The sequence below is a fragment of the Sander lucioperca genome, chromosome 15, assembly GCF_008315115.2.
Source record: "Sander lucioperca isolate FBNREF2018 chromosome 15, SLUC_FBN_1.2, whole genome shotgun sequence".
Lineage (NCBI taxonomy): Eukaryota > Metazoa > Chordata > Actinopteri > Perciformes > Percidae > Sander > Sander lucioperca.
In genome coordinates, this window is record NC_050187.1 from 621,037 (window position 1) to 648,664 (window position 27,628).

Below are 27,628 nucleotides of genomic sequence, written 5' to 3' on the forward strand. Positions count from 1 at the left end.
TCCTTCCTGTTTTAGGAAGCAGCGACTGTATTGCGTTTTGCCTGTAAAACCATGTCTGTGTTCTTCTTATTTATGTAGAATTATAGTTTGCTCTTCTTATGTAAAATATGCAGCTCTGGTAGATGTTTGTGATTGGTCGTGCCTCTTTTGCGTGAACGCGTGCGTCTCTGGATTGGGAAACCTGGGTTGACTGAACTAGTTGTTAACCACCATGGTGACACAGCTTATGCAGGACCACGGTTGTTAGGTTAGATGAAGCCGGGGAACTGAAATCAATAGGCCATTCTCACGGCAGACGTGTTGACATGTCATAGTAGGAAAAGAACAGGTGTATTAAAAACCATTAATGATGGCTGCATTCCACTTAGGAGAGGTCCTGGTATTGTGCATGCTGACTCACTGAAATAGCTTACTGGGACACTAGATGGAATTGAGCCATCGTTAAGGTGATCAATTTCAGCTGTGCTGGTCCTACTATGACAAGTCAACATGTCTGCTGTGAAAAAGGTCCATCCAGGGCATGTTGATCTTGAGGGCATGTTGATCTTGATTTGTAGTACAGGTATCTGGCCTACCAATTTGAGTGTTTAATTAGATCCAATCAACGGTTGCTGTATAGGTGATTGTTAGAGGTTTCCTGTGTCAAACGTATCAGGTGTAGTATGCTGTAAATGTCCAGCAGAGGGAGGTATCCACCCATTTAGCATGAAATGTGAAATCTGTGAAATGTGAATACGTACTGAGGTAAGTCAGCATCATGTCTCTGAAGATTATCATACTGTTATCACACTATTGCTGAAATATTGCAGCATTTCTTTCGAGGCACACTGCATTTCAGACTGAGGAAGTTGGGGAGTTCCTTTTCTTCAATGTCTGTGGCATTCATCTCCTCAGCACAGCAGGGGGCAGCAGGAGCTAAAGATCCACTGTTGTGATCTCATCTCTTCTTTCCAGTATCACAGTACAGTCAGGTATCAAGAACTGTTTGAAGTCCAGATTGATCCTTTGCAATTCAATCAATCAATTGGTCAATCAACCAACAATGAATCTGTAACAATTTTCATAATCTTGTTAACTGTGTGAGTCATTCTTTGAGCAAATATGCCAAAAATTGGCTCATTCTAGCTTCTCAAATGTGAAGATCTCATACTAGTAAATTGAATATCTTGCAAGCTGAATATATTTGAAATGCTGTTTGGACAAAACAAACAATTTGAGGATGTTGCCTTGGGCTCTAGGAACTTGTGATGGTGTTCATTATTTCCTGACATTTTATAGGCCACACATGTAATTGATTAATCAACAAAAAATTCAGCAGATGAACAGATGATGATCCCCCCCCCCCCGCTGACAGAAAACAAATGGGGAAGGTTGGTTTAGCAAATACAGAGAGTACTTTTGGGCCATAGATAATCTTTGTAATTTAGTATTGCTCTTTATTAGTTTGGGGATGGGTTAAACAATAAAGATTTGACAAAGCCTCCTTTAATCACAGAAGACCTTATACAGCTGTTCTCCGCGTCGGAGCAGCACTGTGGCCGGTAAAATGATCTCTATGTATAAAACACATATTCAAAATCTAAATTTCAGGAACATGAGTCGTCTTCTTCGCCCAGAAAAAGAAAAAGGATATTGAAAAGAGCAAGAGACAGAAAAAAAGTGAAGGCTACCGTAGCTGTAATACGTACTTTGAACTGCGTGGTGCGAGAGAGTTGATTGCAATATATGATCTCAACGCTAGATGGGAGAAATTCCCACACATTGGGCCTTTAAGGTAAGATGGAGGCCACCATGCTGAGGAAGATGGATGAAGTGCAGCTAATGTATAAAGAAAAGACAAACCATTATCAGAGGAATAAAATTGTCACACCAGGATTTTATAAATGTGGAGATGAGACCATGTTCCTTTAGTAGAACTTGGATGATTAATCACTTAATTGATAAGTTGATCAACAAAGTTTCCTGGCAACAATTTTGTGATGAATTAATTTTATTAAATTATTTCATTTAAGTCACTTGTCAAGCAAGTTCAATCACTCTATGGTTGCAGGTTCTCCAATATGACCATTTGTAGGCCTGTAACACTTATTACATAATTCTCTAATTGTAAAAAAAGTTTACGTTATCGCGGTTTCTTTTTTTTAACCGTAATTATTTGCTGACATTAAGGTCTTAAGGCATATGACTGTCAAATTGCAGTTCAACATTCTTTTATCATAATAAAGAGGCGTTGTTTACTTCATAGGATATGTATTTGTGTTATTACATTATCTGGGTCACATGACATACATTTTTGATATTATTGATATGATAAGCTTGGAAGCATACGATTCCGATGGATCGGACAATTTGGAACCAGTTCTCAAGTGTCCTCAGATTTTAAATCAAATTTTGCTAAATCCTGATTGGTGCACAGAAATGTGTGACATCATCTTTTTCCCCAGCATTCTGGCCACTTCAAACCAATGAAAAGAGCACAGAGAAAATGACAGAATGACAGTGGGTATGGGCTTTCAGGGCCTTTTAAGACGAGATATTTAAGGAACACAAGGCATCAAATACACAAAGATTTGACTCCTTGGCTGCTTCTGAATGTCTTTGTGGCAGAAGCTCACAGTTGCTCTGTTCTGTCCTGTGCCTGCAGACTGTTCATCCTGGGCTCATATGACAGAGAAATCCATGTCCACTGCACCCTGGAGCTGAGCACTCACCAGTGGAAGGAGAAGACTCGCAGCTCCATCAAACGGGTGGGTTCAACTCTTTTAACATCTGACTTGACTTCTCTTTCTCTTTCTTTGTTTTCCATCTCATTCCTCGGGTTTAGGATAGCAGGGAATCATGCTTCAAGGTACAGGAAAGTATTTTTTAGAATTGTGCTTTTTTCCCCCACATCTATATAAAAGTATACATTTGATGTACTATGCAAAGTGTTTAAAGCTACAAAAAGTTAATGATTAAATATTACCTAAACCTTTGTCTTTCGCACCAAAGTCCAGATGGCGGGGTGGTAGGGGTGTTTCTTTGTGTTTCAAATACAATTAAAATACAGATGACATTGAGGCCAAATCCTCGTGGTTTAGGTTGATATGATGAAGTCAATTGTGGTGCACAGTGTACACGTGACAGAGGAATCCCACAGCCTTAACCCAAAGTAAATATACAACAAAGCAGCTCCACCATGTTCCACCCAATAAGAAACCAGATTGAAACTGATGGAGTATCAATACACCTGAGAAATGGAGCTGGCTTATGTGTAGGTGCTACATGCTAGTGCTCATGCTAGGTTTCGTTGAAAATGTTTGGTACCGGTACCGATACCGTGACTTTGATACTGGTTCCTGAACGATACTTTTTTCGATACAAATTTAATAAATAAAAAAAAAAATTACAACATTACGGCACAAATGTTTTTTATTTTTGTGCTTACTTATGTCATTTCTGCCTCTGTGTATTATAGAGACAGAGAGAGAGAGCGAGAGAGAGAAAAAAAACATTACACATCTATAGATATGTTATGGTAACATAGATGGTACTACTGCCATTTCACAAAATTCGCAATTCATTTAGAAAAGTTTCTAACAATGGAGCTACTGAGTTTTCTTTAAAACTGGAGCTTTTTAAACACATCCTCTACTACCACATATTGGACATCTTGTCTTATTGAATACAAGCTAATTTTCATCTCCTTTGCACTGATGAGATTGTCCCATTGTTGACATTTTGAGCAGCGATAACATTTTCAGGCCCCTCCGGCGAACCTTTTCTAATTGCTGCAATTTAGAGATATTACAGTTATCACATCAGGCTGGTTTGGAAGTGACTAATGATCGTTTGAGAGTGAAATGTCAGCCCTAATTACTGGCTCTGGCTCCAGCGAAGCCACACACTCCTGAATGCCATTTGCAGTGGCTCAAAGATTATTTGTATTATTGAGCAGTTATTGTTCTGCATTGTGCTTTCATGTAATGTTGAATGTCTTTGGAGGAGTTGAATGCTTGTCCAGCAGGGGGCAGTGAAATATCAGCCATTCCTCATTCCTCTCCAAACTAACAACACCATATTCCTTTGTAATTTCTCTTATTCCAAAACAGCAGCTCATTGTACGTTTATAAAATAGGTGCCATATTGTTTCTGTTTTATAGTCCTGGAGTTCAGGGTAACATTTACTTTGCAAATACAAACTGAAATATGGCACATTAGTTATTTTTCTAACTGTTGTTGGGAAACATCTGGCCAGGTTCCAACTGAAATCAAAAACTAAACTGTAGGCTAGTTAGACCTGCATTCAGTCGTTGTGTTTGTTGATTAAGTTTTTGTAAGGTTTAATGTTGGGTCACAGTTTGCTTTATTTTTCTGTACCAAAATGACTGTGCTTAAAAACTGGGCTATGTAACTTTACTAATCTGTTTTTTCCAATATAAAGATTCATCAAGCTGTACACCTAGACTGTGTGGACTGCGCTTTATTAATAGTATTACTAATTATTATATTTAAAGACAGGTCATAGTTTCCTGGCCGAGTACCAAAGAGAACATGTTTTCTTAATAGAGAGCTAATTTGTTACAGTTAAACCAATCACTTATCAGCTAATAATACATTAGACAGTTTGTTAGAAACATTACATAAATCATTAATATAAATAAAAAATAATAATGGCCCAAGAACCGATCCTTGAGGTATTTCACAATTGATATAACAAAAAGAAGAATTAATGTAAGTGACAAACTGTTTTCTGTCTTTTTAAGGTAACTCGAAAACCAGAGCAATTGTAGGCCTTCCAGCCTGGAACTGCAGTGTCTTTGTACAATAAATCCATACTGATGAATCCATAAATTAAGTTACATTATGTTAGATATCGCCGCATTGCGTCAAGCTAGCATTGTTCTGATGCTAGTCTAACAGCGGGGCTTTCCAAAGAGGTCTTCTGCATGATCATGGGTCTTCCAGAAGCTTAGTAATCCAGCCTGGAACTGCAGGGTCCTTTCAGAGACTTTGCACACTAAATCCAGAATGATACTTACCTAACTGAAAGGTTATTTATTCATCTTTTCGTATGAAAAGGTATCGCTTTACTGACCAATCAGAGGCTGTTTTCCTGAATGTGTAAAAGATTGATCTCTAAATGCCATGATGTCTGTGGATGTGACCCAGCGCTCTTACTGATTGCTGATGTACATCCTCATATCCTGTCAGATTTATGCCTACTATTATAGACCGTAGCACCAGAAATGTGTAACTTTGCTACTACATACACTAAACGTGAAATGTACAAGCTGAAATAATGGTATAACCGTGTAAATGTAATAAATGCGTAGATTCTTATTCGTGAATTTGGATATTAATCTCCACAGCGCTGTGGAGAAAGGTCTGGCTACACCACAGATGCATTCTGGGATAGGAGAAAAACACTCGACGGTGGCTCTGCTAAATAGTCTCAGGAAGGAACTGGTTTTGGTGGAACATTTGCTCCCCACTAAAGAAAACTCCACATCCAATATTAAAAGAAGTTAACTGTTGACACAATCCAGTAACGTGAGCTATTTAAATGAGCTGATACATGGTTACACCTCATTGGCTCTTACCAGTGTATCTCCGTGTGTACTTCGTCCACAGCAATCCCACCAATCAGTCCCAAAACCTCCCAGTTAGAGAGGAAATGTCCTAAACATATTCTTAGTAAATCTTTACAATCATTCCCTGAAGGAACCAAGCAGACCTGACTTGTTGCACCGTCCAAATGTTCTTCAAGACATTTTCAGCGTGTAGCTCGCTAGCTACAAGGTTGTTGTTGTTTCCTGAAGAGAACGGAGTTTGAGAACGGAGACACGCAGAGAGAGGAAGGTGAGGGACAAAGGCTGACTTCTGATGTCAGGCTTTATCCTGAAAATGTACTTCCGTTAATCCAGACTATTTAGATAGTATTGTAAGGCGTGCTCCCAGGGTGCATTGAGCATGGATGTCTAGTTTTCATTGGGTTTTTACATATTTTATGTGACTTATTGACAGGGAAATGGATAGGAAGTGATCTCTTGAGAAAGGCAGCACGCTCAGCAAATAGATGAACCTAAGCACGTGTGTGCGTGTTTCAGAGCTGCAAGTCATTCAGGCAGTCCTGATGTATAAATGAGTGTGATTTGGCCTCCTGATGTCTCAGAGCAGACAGGAAGAAAGGTATACTAGGTTTTTATTATTTCTGCTTAAAACTATGTTTATTTAATAATTATTTAATTATTTATACTTTAAACTGGTTTAAGTTTAATGTATTGTCATTGTACAACACAGAGTTGCACAATGAAATGCAGTTGTAGTTCCTTTTATGTAACACAAGAAAAACAGTAGTGCATTCCTCTAGTTCGTGTTCTGAATGTGCATTAGGTATGTAAACGGCAACAACAACTAGACTTTCTAGGAATATGGTTGGCCTCTTAACATTAATAATTCTACATCAGGAAACATTGTCCATCACCTTTGACTAAGTTTGAGCATCATTTATGTAAAATTGTGTCCATTAAAGTTGTACAGGCTATATGTACACACGTATTTGGGATGGGAAGGATAATTTGTTTTTATCTGTTCATTATCCATTATTAGCTTTCTTGTGATGCACTCTATCACAAAGTCCAAATTCCCCTTTACAAAACAAAAATTGGCCTCTAAGAAAATGCCATTTGCTACACAACAAAAATGCACACCTTAATTCTATGCAAACATATACATATGCAGACCTTTCTCAAGAACTGATCCCATGGTCAGTAAAGGAGCAACCCGCAATCCAATGAGAACTGGTAATGAATATGTGAACCCTTCTCCCCCAACACTCAACCAATCCAGCCATCAGCACAGCCCTGTCCAAGTGGACCCACTTCAAAGCACTTGTATCCCTTTTTTGTCAGATACGCATAGAAATGCAGATTCACGGTGGCATTTGAGCCTGATTTATCAGACTTCTCCAGTCTGCATGTCCCCAGCAGGACTCTGTAGTAAGGATTAAAGGCTATACCATCTGGGAAAGGTCAATTCGCCAAATCTTTCTCGCTCTCTACCTTTTCCCCATGATTGCCAGAAAAAACAGCCGCTTGTGTATGTCAATGCTTTTTATGCCATTTGAATATTTCCTCATTTTAACAAGTGTGAGCCACTTGCTCCTGCTTTCACTGCACCATGTTTCTGTCTTCTCAAAAGCAGACCTGTTCTCATCAGGAAGGGCACTTGGACTGTGTTCAACATGTTTTTGTTTTTTTTACTCTTTTTTTTCCGACTGGAGGGATTTTTGCAGTTCTTAGAACTAAACGTTCCTAGAACACTTTTTTTCGTTGTGTTCCGACAGGAAAATTTGGGGATTTTTAAGTTCCTCCGGCCTCAGTTGCGTACTTTTTTAGCCCCTACTTCAGAGCAGGGTCTTTTCCCTTTTCCTAGGTGTACTTGATTGGTCGAACTTATAAGTCACGCCCACTGCCAACTCGGAACTTCCAACAACGGGACATTTTTAACAATTTTCACCATCTTCTTTATCATTAAATTCACTTCTGACAACGTTTTAGGAGAGAAATGAACTGTTTAGATTTTGAATATAGGCAATCTTGCGAAAATTGATGACGAATTGACAATTTGCTTCAAAGTTTTCGGAGCTCCATGAAGTGAGGCGACAGCCAGCAGGCGCCTGCGCCGGCCTCTAGCTCGTCACTCAGCCAGTCATGCTCAGAGACCCCGCTGTAAGCTGGAGGTCTCTCAGACCGCTCTCGTAAATAAGAGGCTTTTATTTCACCGTTGACTGATCGTTTGTTTAAATATCACAACACATGTCCATCATAAGATTAACGGGAACCTGTGGTTAACTGTCTTTTCGGAGTTAAACTCCACAAGCGTGTCCTGCGGCCGTCACACACACACACACACACACACACACACACACACACACACACACACACACACACACACACACACACACACACACACACGTCCACAGCGCAGCAGACAAAGGCGGGGGAGAGAGAGATACTCGTTTCTCTTCGGGAGACTTGTTTAAATTATGACAAATATGCTGTATACATTAGATTTAGTATTTAGTTCATACTTTTTTTGGTGTATTTGTTTTCTGATTTTAACGCTATAAAGAGCGTTGCCGTGCTTGCATCACTCCCTTACCCCTCCTACCAGTCCCGATGGCCACTTGGCCAGTGGGAATGCAAATGGGAAAAAAGATTTTGGGGGAGAGTAGTTCTTAGAACTGCTTAGAAGTGTACTTTTCCTCTAAAAAGTACAAGTACTATCCGGTCGGAAAGCCCCTAATGTTATTTCTGGCAGTATAAAACGGCATGAATATGAGAAGAAAAATCTGGCACACATGTCCCATAATTGTCAATGTATCTTGAAGCAGATCTAGATGCAGAATTTAAAGACTGTGTAACCTCAGAAGTATGTGCTGTCTGAGTGCTCGCGAGTTAGTTATTTATTTAGTAAAATGACCAATTATTTTCTGTTTACAGCTTTAAGTATTGTAGGATTTGCTTTCTTATTGCTCATTCATATCTCTCTAAAGGACAATTCCGGCGCAAAACAAACCTAGGGGTTAATAACAGATGTGTACCCACTCTGTCGCTCTCTGGGACATGTTTTCATGTTAATTGAATGTGTTTGTAGCTTGAAAGAAGCTAGCGCGGACCGCTGATTAGCTTACAACGCTAGTATTCGGGGCACAGGGAAAGTAAAAACAAATCACTATTTATACCACTGAAGAGGCTCAAAATATCACCAAACGTCAACGGTAGCATAATGAGGGTCCCTAAATGTTAACTGATGCACTGAGAACTTTGTAAGTGTACAGACAGTTTATTGAAAAGATACATTATAAAGACAATGCGTTCATGTTTACATGCCGCCGCCGTCTTGAAAACCAGTCATGACTTACAGCTGGCGATGCAAACTAAAATCAAAAGCAATTTGCTCAATATATCTGAAATAATCGTACCAATGTAAAACATAACTTGTCTAGTGTACTTACTCAGTGGATAACCATCTGGTCCCTCCGGTCTGGGTCGCCGTCTCCAATTTATTTTCGGAACATGGAAAAAAGTTTCAAGTCCAGCCCTGTTTATCAGAGAGGGGAAATCTTCAGACTGTACCAAACACTGCGTCTCTTGGGTGTCGCGACGCAACAGATCCCACTCCATGCCACCAGTTTCCTGAAGTACGAGGCTGTGTTGTAGCATTGACTACCGGTAGCTCTCTCTCTCTCGTAGCTCTTTCATGGAGCTCCCACAGCTCTTCGTTCAATAAACTGGCGCCCCAGACCGGAGGGACCAGATGGACAGTAATCCACTGAGTAAGTACACTAGACAAGTTATGTTTTACATTGGTGCGATTATTTCAGATATATTGAGCAAATTGCTTTTGATTTTAGTTTGCATCGCCAGCTGTAAGTCATGACTGGTTTTCAAGATGGCGGCGGCATGTAAACATGAACACATTGTCTTTATAATGTATCTTTTCAATAAACTGTCTGTACACTTACAAAGTTCTCAGTGCTTCAGTTAACATTTAGGGACCCTCATTATGCTACAGTTGATGTTTGGTGATAGTTTGATCCTTTTTAGTGGTATAAATAGTGATTTGTTTTTACTTTCCCTGTGCCCCGAATACTAGCGTTGAAGCTAATCAGTGGTCCAAGCTAGCTTCTTTCAAGCTACAAACACATTTGATTAGCATGAAAACATGTCCCAGAGAGCGACAGAGTGGGTACACATCTGTTAATAACCCCTAGTTTTGTTTTGCCTTGTGAATTGTCCTTTTAAGCGGAACCCCCTTTGGATGGTTGAGAATGGGGAAGACAAAACAAGCAATTTGACGACATTGGGTTTTGGTTAATTTTGATATTTTCTTTTTTTTTTTTAACATTTGATAGGCTTAATGCCTATGTAATGTAATTGTATCGTTAGTTTCAGCCCTGAAAATGTTTGAAATTTGCAATCAGAAATGTTTTTCTTTTATTAAAGGTATCAAATTGTTTTTTTAGTTTTTTTTAATTTCTAAGAATATTTATTTGTAACAATAGCCTCTATCAGTTATTTTATCAATACACACATTACTAGTCTCAGTGTTGAACATTTTGGGCTTTAAGGTGGCGCCATGCTAGTAGCTCTGAGTGGATTCTCCTTGGTCATATTTGTTATACAGAGGAAGATGTCCCTTTATCTCGGCTGCCTCCCATTGGTCAATGGTTACTCCAGCCACTTCATTGTACTGTGTGCGCTTGCATCTGCACAACACAGACCACCTGTGAGCTGGGTAAACGAAGCCCTGTTCCATTACAGAGTGTGAGATTGGGCGTGTTTTTGTTTATTTTTTATTACTCATTGATGGTGTGTTGAGGTTGTAGGGGGGGGAGGGGGCACTCTGTCAGGCGTGTTTGCACATCTGCCCCGTCGATTCCATCGTCGGCCCTGAATGCTGATTCTTGCTGACAGCTTGACCGAAGGGCCATGCACGCGTGTGTGTGCACGTACTCTACAGCTCAACATCTCGCTGTGTAACGTTGGTTGTATTCGGTGGCTGGCTTTGTGTGGGAGGAAAAGAGTGTGTGTATTTATAGTAGTACGAGGCTGAATGTTCTGCTGGATGTTGTGTGAGGTCAGTCTCGTGGCCTGGAGCAGTTTCCCAGACTCTTCCCAGGCGCAGGGTTTGCTCCACAGCAACGTGTACCACCAGTGATTAGGAAGTCAGAGGGTGGGGGAAATATGGACAGCTTCTCATCAGACATCTTGATCTGGTTAGTGTCTCTGGCAGAGAGCACTCTCAGGGGTTAGACCAGTAGAAGAAACATCTGATGGGATGGATATGCTTGGTACCTTCAAATACACCTTTTTGAAATATTGCAGATTGAATTAAAAGATTGCTAGAATTAGGTCATTTATTTGCAGAAGTGCATTTGTATGACTTGTAACAACTGCTTTGGCTCAATTTTCACAACAAAGTTTCAATATGAAGAGAGCGAGTGGCAGCCAAAGCCAAAACTATGTTGATTGGTCCGAATGCCTTGGTATTTCTCTTTTCTTATGTGTATATACTATTATGTTACAGAACACAACATGTGTATATATATATATTTCTTTATCCAAAACACAAGTGCACAGTGGAGACTCATTTAGATATATTGCAGTTTTTCATGACATGGGCATATTATTGTGTAACAAGATTATGTTTCAGATTTGGGTGAAAAGTTGTTTTTTAATCTGTGTTTATAAAAATGTGTGTTTTCAGACTGAAGCAATTTATGCAGATGTCAGTATTAAAATAAATAGAGTAAGGGTGACTATTCAATTTTCCTTCATAATTGTTTTATATAGATAATGAAGTCTGACTGCACAATACAGTCAATTATTCATACACAATCGTACCATGATGATTGGGACGCACGCACGCACGCATGCATTTAGCAAGTATGTTTGCCTCTTTGAGCATTAAAGGGATAGTTAAGATATTTTGAAGTGGGGTTGCGTAATCCGGCCTCCTTCTCTAAACTCGGGGTGTGCCAACCACCGTCTACTGTAGCTAATGCTTCCACAACAAAATGCTCTGCCAAAGCAATCATAAAATACTGTAACTATTGCAATTTCAAAGGGACAGATTGGAGCTGTTACATCTGAGGCTGCTGTTCATGGTTTTGGTGTTCAGTCATATCTTGAACATATTCAAGAGTCCTGTCCACCTGATGTCACTTCAAACACGCATGCTTGCACGCACGCACGCACGCACGCACGCACGCACGCACGCACGCACAACCACCAGTCAGACTTGGAGAGGAAGAACCGGTGATTTTAGCATCTCGCACGCACACACTCACACATGGATGCACGCAAACCTCTCCGTCACAGTGTTGTTTGATGTTCCACTCAGGGTGTCTTTGTGTCTTTAATCTGCTCCGGACACCCGATGAAACACAGTTGGTTGATGAGGAGGTTCTCTCTCTCTCTCACACACACACACACACACACACACACACACACACACACACACACACACACACACACACACACACACCCTACAACAATGAGTCATCTCAGGCAGGCCACAGTTTCACTTTCCATTCAGGACTTTTTGGAGTACAACTAGAAGTGGACAGTAAGGATAGAATCATCCATAATGATATATTTATTTGATATTGACCGCTACTAACACACCAAATTTCATTTTCAATTGAACACTTTGAAGTTTCTTTAAATATTTATCCGTTGCTTTTTGAAATCCACATACTTCACATCAGCATGAATTGGATCCACCGCACAGCATCTCTTTAAAAAGAAAATAAGTCACTTTTAAAGCTGGTTTGACTCATACTCCTGTAATTAACTTACACGCAATGTAGCATTTAAAAGCCTATTTTCTTTTCTTTTTTTTTTTTTTTTTTTTTTTTTTAAAATATCCATAAAACATGTCACTTAGGGGTCGTCAGGTTCCTCAATAATAGAAAAGGGGTCCCTTAAGGACAAATGTTGGGAACCACTAATTATTAAAAAATAATGAATAAGTCACCTAAATAAATGGAATGGTAAAAATCCAAATAATAAAAGGGTGGGGGTACAGCCTTTGTTCCGATATATTTCATCATATTACCCCATCCTGCATACAACAACAGATTCTCCTTTAGTTTACATGTTTGGAAACACTTTTCATCTGTCACCAGAGACATCGGTAGCCCTATTTTAGGGGTGCTGAAGCTCCCCTAAAATGTTCCTAAGCCCCCCTAAATAATAATAATAAGAACAATAATATTATTTTAATTTTTTACAGTGCACTCTGTATCACTAACTACGGTGAATCAATCTTCCTTCACCATTCATCTGTGTGTGTCGGTGTGTAGTGTGTCTGTTTTAATTCTATTTTACAACTGTCAGCTGGTTGAAATGGCGTGTTAGAGGCTCAACGAGCGCCCACGTGCACGGTAACGGTACGTGGACGAGCGAGGTAGAGAGCTAGCTACTGAAGAGAGCCAAGCGGCATTAAAACAGAGCAGAGAATCAAAGATTCTGCAACTGTATCAAGCATCTCATTATCACTAGCTGTATCCCCGTCGCTACTCTTTGGTCTGAACTTGCTACTGCGCGCACACACACACACACACACACACACACACACACACACACACACACACACACACACACACACACACACACACACACATCTTGGGTTATACTGTATGCAAGCCAAACTACACAGCGAAATGACACTTTAATTGAACCAATCCACAGCGCAGTTACAGCAATTAGTATAATTAAATAGCATTCTTTGGACAACTTATCTTACAGGAATTAGATATAGTATGCTATTACTTTATCACACATTTACATGAGCAGACAGATAGCATTTAAGTCATTGCCTACAGAAGAACTCATCAGGAACAAAGTCTAACTAAAGTTAAGTCCTAACTAAATTCCTTTAATGTGTCTAAAAGCTAACATTACAGTAACTTTTGTTGAACAGAGTAGAAATGGAAGAAGAGGATACGTCTGTCACTTTTTACTTGTTAAGATCTTGGTTTCTTGACTGGTTGTTGACATAAGTGTAGCTCTAATACAGTAACAAAAGATGTGAGTGCAAAGATTTTGCAAATGCAAGTTACAAATACCCTGGGGTCTAAGCCCCCCCCGTCTTTAAAGCCTAGTGACATCCCTGTCTGTCACAGTCTGATGCTCTGTAAAGGTCTTTAGACATGTTGCAACTGGACAATGTGATTATTATTGTCCCTCCTTAAAAAACAAACAATGCTAGGACAGCATTGTTTGTCATGTCAACATGCACATCCAGCCCATAATCAAATAGTTCCCAAGGGAGCCTATCACCTTCGTCTTTTTTTTTTTTGGGGGGGGGGGCTTTTTTCCCTTTATTTCAGAGTGACCGTGGATAGACAGGAAAGGTGGGAGAGAAATGGGGGATGACACGCAGCAAAGAGCCGCAGGTCGGATTCGAACCCGGGCCGCTGCAAAGGCTACCTTCGTCATTTTTGTAACGCACACATTGACTTCTGGCGGGTGACACATTCATCATTCGATTCCGCTTTTCCGTGCCAATTAAATGGCCCGTTCTAATGCTGTTTGACAACGGCTGGCCGCACAGCAAAAAGCAGATTAAAGACATGAGAGGTTGGTCCAACAAGCTGTTTGTTTCTAATTGCTTCTTCCATGGATCAATTCACCTCAGAGGAAGCTCAATAGACCAGCCGCTATGTGCATGACAGACGGAGACACAGCCATATTACACATTTCTTGCTGTTTTCATTTGGGATTTATTTTTCTGATCCTATAAGCATGGTCTCTTATTAGAAAAGAAATGACCTGTTACTCACTGCAGAGGGTCAAAATGACCACACAGAACACCAAATAATGCACACACTGATGAGTAATTAGCCAGATTCAAACATCAGTGTTTTCCACTAGAGATGTTCCTGAATCTAAATACAGTATTTGGAACAAGTGTAAATAATATGCTAGGATGACTATTTTATTTCAATTTAGTCCCTTTTTATTTGTATTATTTGTCTTTCTGGGAAACTTCATTTGAAATTAAAAGGATATTATCAGCTCGAAATATTAAGTGTTACCAAACATTTCAGTATCACCTGCACTTTGTTTGACCTTTTGATTATGTACCTTGGAAGTCACACAGAAAGTTGATGTTGGTTTAACAAACTCCCTATCATTGTTGAGTAATCACTCTGCATCTGACTACTGACATGACGTAGGCTTGTCTGTTTTTCTTCTGCTATGTCAGTGTTATTTAGAGTGATGGTAACCACTGAGTATATTTGCTGTTTGTACTTCTTAACAAAAATTCTATTATATAGGATGTATTGTGCAGCAGCAGAGCCAAATGAAATAAAAGCATTTATTTGTGTTGTGCTCTTCCTCCCTGACTCACTGAGGGATAAGGGTTTCTGTCACTTGGCTGTTTGGAATTAGGGCTGGGCGGTATATCCATATTTTAGCTTGCATCAATATGTTTTCAAACGAAATATGGGATTAGACAATGGCGTTTATATAGATATAGTTTAATGTTGCGGTACATGACCCATTTCTTCTGTAAAGCCGTGCCTGTTTGCATCTCTCCTCTCTCTTTCCACGCAGCCTCTTCTTATGAGCACAGATGTATATTTTGTTCAGAATGAGAGGACAACCTGTAGTTGTACCAGTGCTTCCGCTGTGACTTTCTGTTTTAGCAGCTGCCGCGGCGATAAACACGACAAAAAGCACAGGATTACAGTAGTTACTGGCTGTAACTATGAGTAATAGCATGTGAGACGGCGCCTGCTGGACCCCAGGTGAGAGATGTAACCCATGGCCAGATTATCATAGTTCATAAAAATGCAGCGCAGTGACGATGAAGACATTAAATACACGAGACGTTTGTAACGATGCTGACCTGCCGATGCCCATTCAACCGGTGCTGGAGCCGTTCACAATGAGTCAGCTGTCACTCTGAGTAGAGAATCCAGTCTGTAGTGTAGTTCAGACCCTTCACTGATAAACCAGAGAACTGTACAGCAACAATCGCCTTTATTGTCAATGACATTTTATGTATCATAAACTTCAGTGCTCCCTGTCTATGACCCTCTCCCTTTTTAATCAATTTTAATTTAGTCTGTTACTGTTGAAAACAACTGAAAGAGCTTTCTCAGAGATAGGCTTTTTATTTAACATAGGCTATTTATTTTAGATAATTGTTGCAGCTGTATATTTTCACAGGGAACAGGGAAGGAAACCCTGAATTTGCATTTTATTTTGATAAATAGATAAATAAATAGTCTGTTGTAATAAAAGTGCTTGTGACATCTCACATGTGGCTTTAACATACAACTGAACAGTTAGCCCACTTTGTAAAAAAAACAAACCGAGATATACATCATGTATTACCATTCAGCCAAACAATACCGAGATATGATTTTTGGTCCATATCGCCCAGCCCTATTTTGAATATCTTAAAGTTTTGTTATAGCATTTCAAAGGGCCAGCAGCGACGAGATGTCAATACCCTGTAGCCTGTTAACCTATTGACTGAAATTAGGTGAAAAACTGTGCAAATGTTATATGAATGATAAGTAAATGTTATTTGGTCAAGTGTTCAGATTGCTCCCTATTTGTTCCAAGAAGCAAACTGACACTTTGGCAATCCCAAGGTCTAAAGCAACTGGTTCTCTCCCTGAGGAGGGAGATAGGCACAGTGTTTGCATAACAGACGCATATTGGTGTTCAAAGGAGAGGAAAGACTGAAATGCCAACTTGATAACATGGAAAATGGTATGTTGCTCCTTTCTAAACCAATGGTAGTTGTCATTTAATAAACTAGGATGATATAACAGTCATGACAGATCATTATTTTTTGATGCCAGGACAATGACAGCTTCAAAAAAGGACTGTGGGCGACCAAACCACTGTTGCTGTCCATACAAGTGCAAATTAGGCAAAAGCACCTTTTTGTTTGCCTGTGTCTCCATAACAACTCCTTTGTTCTTTATGCTTTTGAAACCTGCTTCCTATGATAAAAAGGCAACTTGAAAATTCAGATTGAGCCACACAGTGTAAAACTAAACTTCATAGTGATTTTACTCAATAAAGACATGTCATCCACTGCTACATTGTTCATCCATCCATTTTTCTATGACATAATTGGGCTGAATTAGGTTGTGCCATTCTGAAAGAAGTATTGAGTCATTAATATCTGCCCATTATTCCATGTGTTTGTGTTTAGGTTGTTATATTTTCTGTATTGACATTGTATTGGTAGGTGTAATTACACCAGAGCTAACAAGTGGTTGGAGGTGGTCAATGTGAAAATTGTCATAATATTATTGAGTAAATCATAAATGGAGAAAAGAGTGTGAGTGAGTAATAATGGTGTCACAAATGAGACACCTTGAGTGAACTTGCATAGATTACCGTCTTTATATTGACTTAGCGGGCAACCCCCTTAAAACATAAAATACAATATACACAAGTATTCCCCATAACATCAAGGGCAGGATAATTGCTGTTAGCAGGCTTCTCATTTTTTTTTTTTTATATATATATTTTTTTAGATTTGATCAGTATAGTCAATTAACATAAATTCAGTGAGTTAAAACTAAACCAAACCAAAACCAAACTACAAAAAAGTGTCTATGTTCTGCCAAAGAAGAACGGACACTCCATTTTTTTTTTTCCCATTCAATTGACCAACCGAGTTGTGAGGCTGTCTGATCATAAACTATACCGTGTTTGCTGACTGAGAATATCATTTCCCTGCCCCATTCGTTATAAAACATCTCAACTCACTGCGCATGGGATTTTCTAGCCCTGTATGTTCTAGCTAGATAGCGGTTGATTACTAACGCTAATGGATAGTAAAAAAAAATAGAATCCCTCAATTATACTTTTATAAGCACATCACATCACTATTTTTATCACCTTAATTAAGGCTAGTGATACCTGGGCTTTAGGTATCGGCCCGTACCGACCACCGATCTAAAAGCAGTGTTTAATTAATAAGCTGTATGCCTCACTGGGGTCATTCTTAATGTGTAAAGAAACATCAGGCTTGACTTAGACATCCCTTTTCTAACTCTGTAAAACAAAATGTAACTAACAAATAAAATCATAGGGTTGCACGATATTGACAAAATGTGATATTGCGATATGAATATTGCAATATCGATATTAATTTCGATATTTTTAAACGTAAAATTACAAAAGTTATGGAAAAACGCATCAAAATAGATTCACAACAATATAGTGCACACTGAGACTTATGTACGGCTCCGTAGTGCGGTTGGACCACAGGTCGGTCGTGGATGAAAAATATTTAATATTTCCGACTCCAAACTCTGCCTCATGTAAACACTGTTCATGAAGTTGCGGGATAGCTACCGGTGAGAAATAGATGCGGGATGGGATTACTTTTGGCCACTATAGTTATTTTGTCTTCTCCCTGAGCAACACATATTTTCTTACTTTTGTGTTCTTTCTTTTACTCCACTAACTCCCTTCAGTCTCTCTTGAGGTCCTTTTCTTTCCCTTCTCTGATTCATTCCGTTTTGTTGTCTCTATCAATTTCTTCACTTACACTGTCACTGTCGAAATATGCACACACTCACGTGGTACGCTCCATAGGGTTTGTCACGTAGTGGACCCGTGCGCTGATGTGCACTAACATGCAAGTGTCACGGTAACTGGCCAATGAAACATGATCATTACAGCGTTTCAAGCTCTAAATCAAACACAACTACGCCACACAGCCAACAGACGGGACACATCGCTCCACAAAATAAACTAAATATTGCATACTTTCGATATAATGTTGCACATTGTGATATCGCGATAACGATATTGAGTCAATATATCATGCACCACTATAAATACATAGATATTAATTTACTTAATTTGTCATTTATTATTAAAATAGTAAATAAAAAATGTAATTGAATAGATCTGCATCATTGTCATGCCTTAATATGACGGGGTGCTTTTTCTTGGTGATTTTAATATTCATGTACGTTGTCCAATCCCCTCACCTCTCATTTTGCAGATCTTATAGACTCTTTTAACTTCATTCAAATTGTTTAAGGAGCCACACATTCTAAGGGTCACACCTTCAACTTGGTACTCTCAATTTGGTAGATATGCCTGTAACTGAACATGTAGCTGTTGTTTACGCAGCTTATACAGCTTTCTATTCCTAGTCCCTACAATACGCACTCGCATTCTCAACGCTGGCTCTGCAGTTAAATTCTCTGATGTTTTTATTTCATCATCCTGCAATTTGACTATATCTCCTCTAAATCCAGATGCACTGGTAAATTCACTTACAGATCAGTGCCTATCCATCCTCGACCAAATTGCACCATTTAAAACTAGGATACAAAAATCCAATAATCTTCCCTGGCGGAGTGATCACACTCGAGCCCTCAAAGACTAGAAAATCTGAACGACAATGAAAAAGTCCATCACTTACCCTGAAAGGATTGAAAACAAGGGTTTTTTCTTTATTATAATTGATTATTCATTTTTACACTCAGACCTCTCTAACAGAATTTTTTCTTTTTTTTGGGTTCCTCGACGGCTCAGTGAGTTGTGTTGTCCCTCAAGGCTCCGTTTTTGGTCCCCTTCTGTTTTCTTTATATATGCTGCCTCTTGGCCATGTTATTGAAAATCATGATCTGCTCAACCATTTTGATGCTAACAACACTTTCATATATATATATATATACACACACACACACACACACACACACACACACACACACACACACACACGTTATATATGCTAGAGCTGCAAAGATTAATCGATTGACTAGTTGTCAACTATTTAATTGATCGGCAACTATGCATTGGTTTAAGTCATTTTTTATTTAAAAAAAAAAAAGTTACAATTCTCTGATTCCAGCTTCTTAAATGTTAATATTTTCTAGTTTCTTCACTCCCCTATGACTGTAAACTGAATATCTTTGAGTTGTGGACAAAAAAACATTTGAGGACGTCATCTTGAGCTTTAGTAAACACTGATCGACATTTTTCACCATTTTATGACATTTTATAGAGCAACTAATCCATTAATCAAGAAAATAATCAACAGATTAATCGTCAATGTTAGTTGCAGCTGTAATATATGCCGTTACAACTGACCGATAACAGCCTAGCAAATATCACAGTCTGTAAAATATTAAGCAGGCTGCTAGTAATCTAGAGGTACTATTCGATGTTAACCTCTGTTTGGATGATCAAGTCAAAAACGTAAAGTCATGTTTCTTTCAGCTCAAGATGAGTTCTAAATTAGGTCATTTTTTATCAATTGCTGATCTATTAAACGTTGTTAATGCTTTTATCTATTCTTGGCTTGATTACTGTAATACACTTTACTTGGGCATCAGCCAGAGCTCCCTCCACTGTCTTTAGTTGGTACAAAACACTGTTGCTGACTCATTACTGGGAAAAAGTCAGTGGTGAGTCAGTGACACAGTGACAGCTACAGTGCTATCTTAAAAAATGCCTACATGTGAAGTTCGCGGATAATCATGTAAGTCAGATACATAAATCATGTATATAAACAGTCATGACCAGTTGAACGACGAACGCCGTGCAACCAGTAACATAGCTCACGCAGGGTGTTCGTGGTTCGACGGGTCATGACTGTTTTCCCAAGATGGCGCCTGGCTGTATAGTGAACGGTACTGTCTTTACAAACTATCTTTTTAATAAACTGTCTGTACACTTACAAAGTTCTCAATGCTTCGGTTTACATGTAGGGACCCTCATTGTGCTACCGTTGAAATGTGGTGCTATTTTGAGCCTTTTTAGTGGTGTAGAAATAGCGACACATTCGATTAGCATGAAAACATATCCCAGAGAACGGTCGACTCGGTACACACATTAGGGGTGGGCGATATGGACAAAAAATATCTCTATTTTTGGCGATTTTGACGATAACGATAGACGATATCCTTTAAAAATGTGTTTTTAAAAGTCTGAGTTACTTAATCACTGATGATAATAATGGGCCCAATGTTGAATGAAAACAGTTCTTATTTATTTTCTTTAAAATGTAAGTATTCAAGTAATAAACAATTCAAAGACAAAATCCTAATTGAGCTAGTGTAGGAACATTGAACTCTGAGTAAACATTCAGTTGTTCACCTCTGCTGTAATGTAAATGGTGCAGCACACAAGCAAGATTAAATCATAATAATAAACAAAGGGCTCTGTTCTGTAACATATTGCACATAACCATGTCCTTATTGGAAGCAGTCCTGGAGCTGGGATTGGGCAGTGTCAGGTCAGGTTTTGATAGTCCTTCTACTTGGCTGTATAGTCCTTCTGACCGGGATTTATGCTGGGATCAGGAGTAGTTGGATGTGATCTGACTGATGTATGCTGGGATCAGGAGTAGTTGGATGTGATCTGACTGATGTATGCTGGGATCAGGAGTAGTTGGATGTGATCTGACTGATGTATGCTGGGATCAGGAGTAGTTGGATGTGATCTGACTGGCCCAGAGGTCTCATTTATAAACGTGGCATACGCACAAAGCGGGGCTGAAAATGTGCGTACGCCACTTCCCACGCAAAGGTTGTGATTTATAAAAAACAAACTTGACGGGAGAATGTGCGGTCCTCCACGCAAACTCTGACCCATGCGTACGCACAATTTGGAGACAAAATAGGAATTGGCGACGCAGATGGTGGTGAACTGAAGTCAGACTGCAGAAAGTAAATGGGGGGAAAAACGATTACTCGTAATATTTTCAAGTATTGATATGCCTCACGCACATTTTTTCACTCCATATCATCCACGTTACCATGAAGATTAAATCCAGCAGTGTTATTTGCGCTTGTACTGAGTGATACTTGTTCCATAAACACCTTGTAAAATCCAACTCAAATTTTTAATAAAAATGTGTTCTTAATGTTTAATCGGCGCTGTCTCGCCGTCACATTGTCCGCTACGGAGCGCATGCAGGAGGAGGGGATAGTCCGACTGCATGGAATACAGGATAGCATCAAATACCCTAGCATTAGATAACAGCAGAACAGTGTAAATAACTAAATATCTGTCTTTAATACTGTGCATATATCATCAAATGTCAAAGTCTGGAAATACAGCCGTTAAGCTCTCGCGCAATGGTTACACTTAATGTCCTCATTATCGATCCGAACTTTAATACTGTGACAAAACCTGCATGAAGAAAAGTGTGTTTATCTATTAGACTTTCTTTCGTCTTCAAATTGTATCTCGGGGTGGGGATGCCACTAGTTGATGCTGTGTTGGCAAGGTGTTAACAATCACAAATTGTTGTAAACATAAATTCTGCAGTGACCCCCGTGCGTAATGCTGCATGATGGCACTGCTGGCCCTGCAGGAGGACTACGCCAATGGAAGAATCAGGAGAGAGAGAGACTTCAGGGATCATGACGATGACTGGCTAATATGCCGATTTAGATTCCCTAAAGCTGAGCTCTTGGATCTCTGTACTGAATTGAGTCCAGTAGGGCAACGTGCCGGAACCGTGCCATCCCGGTCCAAATACAGGTCCTCGCCACTCTGGGGGGAAACCGGCTGTTTCCAGAGGGAAATGTCAGACAGCTAAGTGTTTGTTTTTAATAAATATTATATATAATTTTCAACTTTATCACTAAGGCTTGTTTGGATATAATATATAGTTCTGTTAAATGTTATTATATAGGTCTGGTATATCGAAGCTGTCCCCGAGTGCCGTAATGCCTGCCGTTTTGGACGTATTATTAATACATGTAGTTATAGATAAGGTTTCCCTACACTGTGCAAGAACAGGCTGAAATTATAATTCAATTTACAGCAATTCCTGAACGTCTGAGAATGTTTTTGCTTTTTCTCCACCAGTCGTCATGATTCGGTCTAACAACTGCCAGTGTCATTCATATACTGATCAGCATTCACGAGGTGCTTTGCATTGACTATTTATGGTTAAAAATGGGCGTATATAGGGCGGGATAAGAGGCTGATTCACGTACGCACACTTGTCGGTAATCTCTGATTTATAAAGGGAACTTTGCTTACAGGTGTGCGTACACACGGTTTTATAAATCTTTTTGGCGTACGCCATTTTGGGCTTTTGGGCGTACGTACACTTATAGTAAGGATCCTACGCACAGTTTTATAAATGAGACCCCAGGTGAGGGAGAGGCGTAGTTCTGTATGCTTTCTTGATGTTAGAGTATGCTAGCTACATGGTCTAGTGTGTTCTTCCCTCTAATAGCACAGTCTACATGCTGGATAAAGCTGGGGAGTACAGACTTTAAGGACTATATATTAAGGATAATAATAATAATAATAATAATAATAATAATAATAAGCTTTATTTGTATAGCACCTTTCATACAGAGTGCAGCTCATGGCTCAGGCTAGCGCATCATGTTGTTATAGAAAAGTCAATCAATAAATTTGCCAAAAATAAACCCAACTCACAATATTCTTCAACCGAACACATGAACACATCTAGAAATAAATTAAAATATAAATGACAACAGTCATACGTCCATTAACAATTCCAACTATTGATGCATATAATTAGTAACATTCAGTTACACAACACAAGATAAAAAAAAAAAAAAAAAGTTAGCTAAAAGCTCGCATATATAGGTGTTTTTTTAAGGTATTTTTAAAAAATATTCACTGAGCTCGCTTGTCTGATGTACAGAGGCAGGGTGTTCCATAGCTTTGGTGCATAGTGGATAAAAGCAGCTTCTCCACTCAGCTTGTGGAGCACTTTGGGCATAATTAAAATATTTGCACTGGAAGATCTAAGTTTCCTTTTGTGGTTGATAAGATGCTAAAATCTCAGAGATACATGAAGGTGCTATGCCATTCAGAGCTTTATAAGTGATTAACATAACCTTAAAATCAATTCTATAAGAAACAGGAAGCCAGTGCAGTTCAGCTAACACAGGGGTGATGTGCTCTCTCTTCTTGGTCTTAGTTAAAAGTCTAGCAGCAGAGTTCTGTATAAGTTCTAATTTCTTTATATGTTTTTTGGGAGACCAGTAAAAAGTGCATTGCAGTAGTCTAACCTACTAGTGATAAAGGCATGGATTAGTTTTTTTGCATCTTGAGTTAAAAAGGGCTGCACTTTGGCAGTGTTTCTCAGGTTAAAATATGCTGTCTGAGTAACTTTACTGATGTGGGGCTTGAAGTTTAACTCTGTATCTAAGATGACACCTAGGCTTGTTACTTTTGGTTTGACCTTGGGCGCCAGGTTCCCAAGATTACTAAGAACAGTTTCTCGTTTTGATTTTGGTCCAACCAAAAGTATCTCTGTTTTGTCATCATTCAGCTTTAAAAAAAATTGTTGCTCATCCACTGATTAATGGATGTTAAGCATGTGATAAGGGAGCAAAGGCCATCTGGGTTATTTGGTTCCACAGAAATATATAATTGGGTATCATCTGCATAGCTGTGGAAGTTTACATTATGCTGACTTATTATGTTTCCTAACGGGAGCATATACAGGGAAAAGAGCAGTGGGCCAAGACAGCTCCCCTGGGCCACACCGAAAGGCAAGTCATGCTTTACAGACACATGATCTCCTAGAATAATCTCTGCCGGTAATGTAGGTATGAAACCAGTTTAGTACATTATCAGAGAGACCCACCCACTTTGCAAGGCGGTGAATTAGAATGGTATGATCAATGGTGTCGAATGCCGCACTCAAATCCAGAAGAATAAGGATTGAGACTTTGTTTAAGTCAGTAGCAAGTCTGAGATCATTGACTATTTTTACTAGGGCCGTTTCTGTGCTGTGATTTGATCTAAACCCAGATTGGAATTCTTCAAGAATACTGTTTTCATTGAGGAAGGTATTTAGCTGATTACAGACAACTTTTTCAAGTACTTTGCTCAGGAAAGGTAGGTTCGATATTGGCCTATAGTTACTCAGGATAGTATGGTCCAGATTTGACTTTTTAAGTAAAGGTTTCACAACCGCGGTTTTAAAAGCAGTCGGAAAAATACCTGTTTCTAATGAGGTATTTATTATCTTAAGAATAAAATGGGCCAAACTGTCATATACATTTTTGAGGAATCTAGTAGGGACTGGCTCCAAAGCACATGTTGAGGAGCCGGTGTGAATTATAATCTTGCTAAACTCTGATTGCGTAATAGTACTAAAAAATCTTAATTTTGGGGGGATGCTTTTGTGTGTACTGCCAAATGTATTACCTACAGTGAGGAAAATAAGTATTTGAACACCCTGCTATTTTGCAAGTTCTCCCACTTAGAAATCATGGAGGGTCTGAAATTGTCATTGTAGGTGCATGTCCACTGTGAGAGACATAATCTAAAAAAAATAATCCAGAAATCACAATATATGATTTTTTAACTATTTATTTGTATGATACAGCTGCAAATAAGTATTTGAACACCTGTCTATCAGCTAGAATTCTGACCCTCAAAGACTAAAGAATAAACTTGCAACATAGCAGGGTGTTCAAATACTTATTTTCCTCACTGTATATTGCCAATAGCCCCCCTTAATAGACTGTTCATTGTCCAATCTGCCCCAAACTGCTCAGGCTTTATAAAGGTCCTAGCCTGAAGACATCTACATAATCTTAGCACCCCCTACTGGTGAAAACAAGTTTGATGTCCTCTACCTAATTTGTTTACCAGATCCACCTCAAAAGTGTTCAGGAAAACCTTAAAGCTATAGTGCGTAGTTTCTGTCGCCCTCATGACGAATTCTAAGTAATGACAACAAAACTGTGGCGCGTCCGCATGATGCAAACCTTCTGTGATCTCGCACGCGCCCCCACCCCTCCCCCCATGGGGCGGAATAAAAAAACATGATGGACTCTCCAGAAGAGGTCATTATCTTCTAAAGTCACCGGATGCCACAATCTTCTGAACATAGTCATACTGAGAAATCCAGAGAGAGTTGTGTGGAGCTGATTTGGCAATGGCTTGAACGTAATGGACGTTACGCACTAAAGCGTTAAGACCTTCACGATGCTTCAATTTGAAGATTGGCGACGCCCTTCGATGTTACTTCACAAAACAGAACATTTGTTGTAACTGAAAATGTACATTGTCCGATCTGCCCCAAATCTTTTATACATGATACATACAAAGATACATTTTTACGTGTAAGTAAGCATTAGCCTCACGCTAATTTATCAAGACTAGGCCTACCGGCTAAACTAACGCTAGCTTCATGGCTACCTCTACACCTGGCGAGTCCCCACTCCCCCTCAGGATTTCCTCGTTGTTTAATAATACAAAAAAAGAAATTGCTGACCTCAGGGAAGATGTTCGTCGGCTTTCCGAGGACTTAAAGACCAAAGATGCTTTGTTAACCGCCTGCTTGGACGTGGCTCATAATCAGTCGCTCCGGATCTCATCTCTCCTGGCGGCCTTCCAGGATACCGCGCCATGGGACCCAGCCGCCTTAAGTGAATCACATGGGTGTCAGGCTTGATTATGGGAAATTGGCTCAATAGTACCCCCTACAAAATTTCAAAGAAGTAGCCCCTGCAGTGCGTTTCACTTATATGGACCACTTGATATATTGGAATGACATATGATATTTGGTATGCATATGTATCCTATCTGAACCTACAGAAAATCTTCTTGGAGTCATACCCTAAACCCTATGGATGATTTTGACCATTTGCAGGCTACTTTAACAAACTACTCCGAAGGATTTAACCCGATTGACTTCAAAATTGGTCAGTACAATCTAAAGACCTTGCCTAAGCTAAATTGTGATGCTTTTGCACTTGCGTCAAACGATGTGGGTGTGGCTAGGTGTAAGATTACCATATAACGCCGAACAAAGGTAGCTGTTTGTAACTGAAGTGTATATTGTCTAATCCCACCAAATTGATTATGCTTAGTTAGAGACCAGGCCTGAGGACATCTATAAGTCAAGTTATAAGTTATAAGCATAGCTCCACCTGCTGGCAACAGGAAGTAAGCCTAGACGAAGATCATTTGATTTAGCTGAAATTTACATAGTGTAGTGTAAACATTATATACAGCAACATGACGTATAAATAGTGTTCTCTAGTGCCACATAGTAGATTGCTATAGGTGGTGACCCTTCTATCTTAAATAACTACAGACCGTTCTCTAAACTGTCTGTCCTGGTCAAGGTCAAAGATTTTTTTAACAGTAATAATGTTTTATCTGACTTCCAGTCTGGTTTTAGAAAAAGGCATAGTACAACATCGGCAGCTCTTAAGGTTTTAAATGACCTTTTTATTGACCTCTTTAAGGCATTTGATACCAGTGTTTCGCACACATTGAATAATTTGTGGCGGTGTGCCACCCAATCAACACCGGCCGCCACATACTGCGTTTCGTTATTCATTTTTAAATTTTTGAACGCTATTTAAAACACGCAGCATATTCGTTCAGCTGCATTTCCTTTCCCTGCTCTCCTCCGTCTCTGTCACTTGCGTCTCTCACATAGGCTACACACACACACACACACACACACACACACACACACACACACACACACACAGAGCCCCTCCCCTCTGTGCACACAGCGTCTGTCTCCATGAAAACGAGAGAAGACGGCTTGTGAAATTCACAAGTTCACGAAAGGTTGGTATCTTGTGAACACCTTTACACAATCACACATTAAAAAGTGCTATAAACACATTTTATATTCTGAATACAATGTTGAGTCCCGACCCGACTCTTAGCAAACAAGCGATTGCACCTGCTTTAGAAAGTTAACTAGTCACAAGTTTGCGGTAAAATACAGTTGGGTTGTCGAGGTCAAAACACTATATGTAGCAGCTGTGAATCAAATACACTTATTATAAATAATGTTATGTCATTTTTTACTCTTATACTGAATGTTTGCTGCTTCAATCCAGATGAGTATTGAAAAGTATTTTCTGCAACTGAAAAAGGCCCGTGTTGAGGATGAGGACCAGCCTGAACCGGAGGTATCAGTCTGAAACAGAGCTCAACAGTCCCACCAGTGGAATTAGTTATGTTATTAATTTGTTTACAATGTTTTCAGGCTTCAACCAGTGAAAGACAGGTTCAGGGAGAGAAAGAGATAGATTTGTTAGGCACTGAAGAAAGAGTAGGAGAGGAGGACAGCATCCAACAGCGTGTCCTCC

The 27,628-nt window shown here is 39.4% G+C and overlaps 1 protein-coding gene across 1 annotated transcript in view; it reads left to right on the forward strand.

The window, feature by feature from the left end:
- The window catches only part of pdzd8 (PDZ domain containing 8), a 62,686-nt gene that overhangs the window by 14,975 nt on the left and 20,083 nt on the right, over nucleotides 1-27,628 (forward strand). Inside the window, exon 3 of the mRNA XM_031299970.2 lies at nucleotides 2,645-2,747. Within this exon, the coding sequence (XP_031155830.1) occupies nucleotides 2,645-2,747 (103 nt within the window). The remainder of the gene's footprint in view (nucleotides 1-2,644; nucleotides 2,748-27,628) is intronic.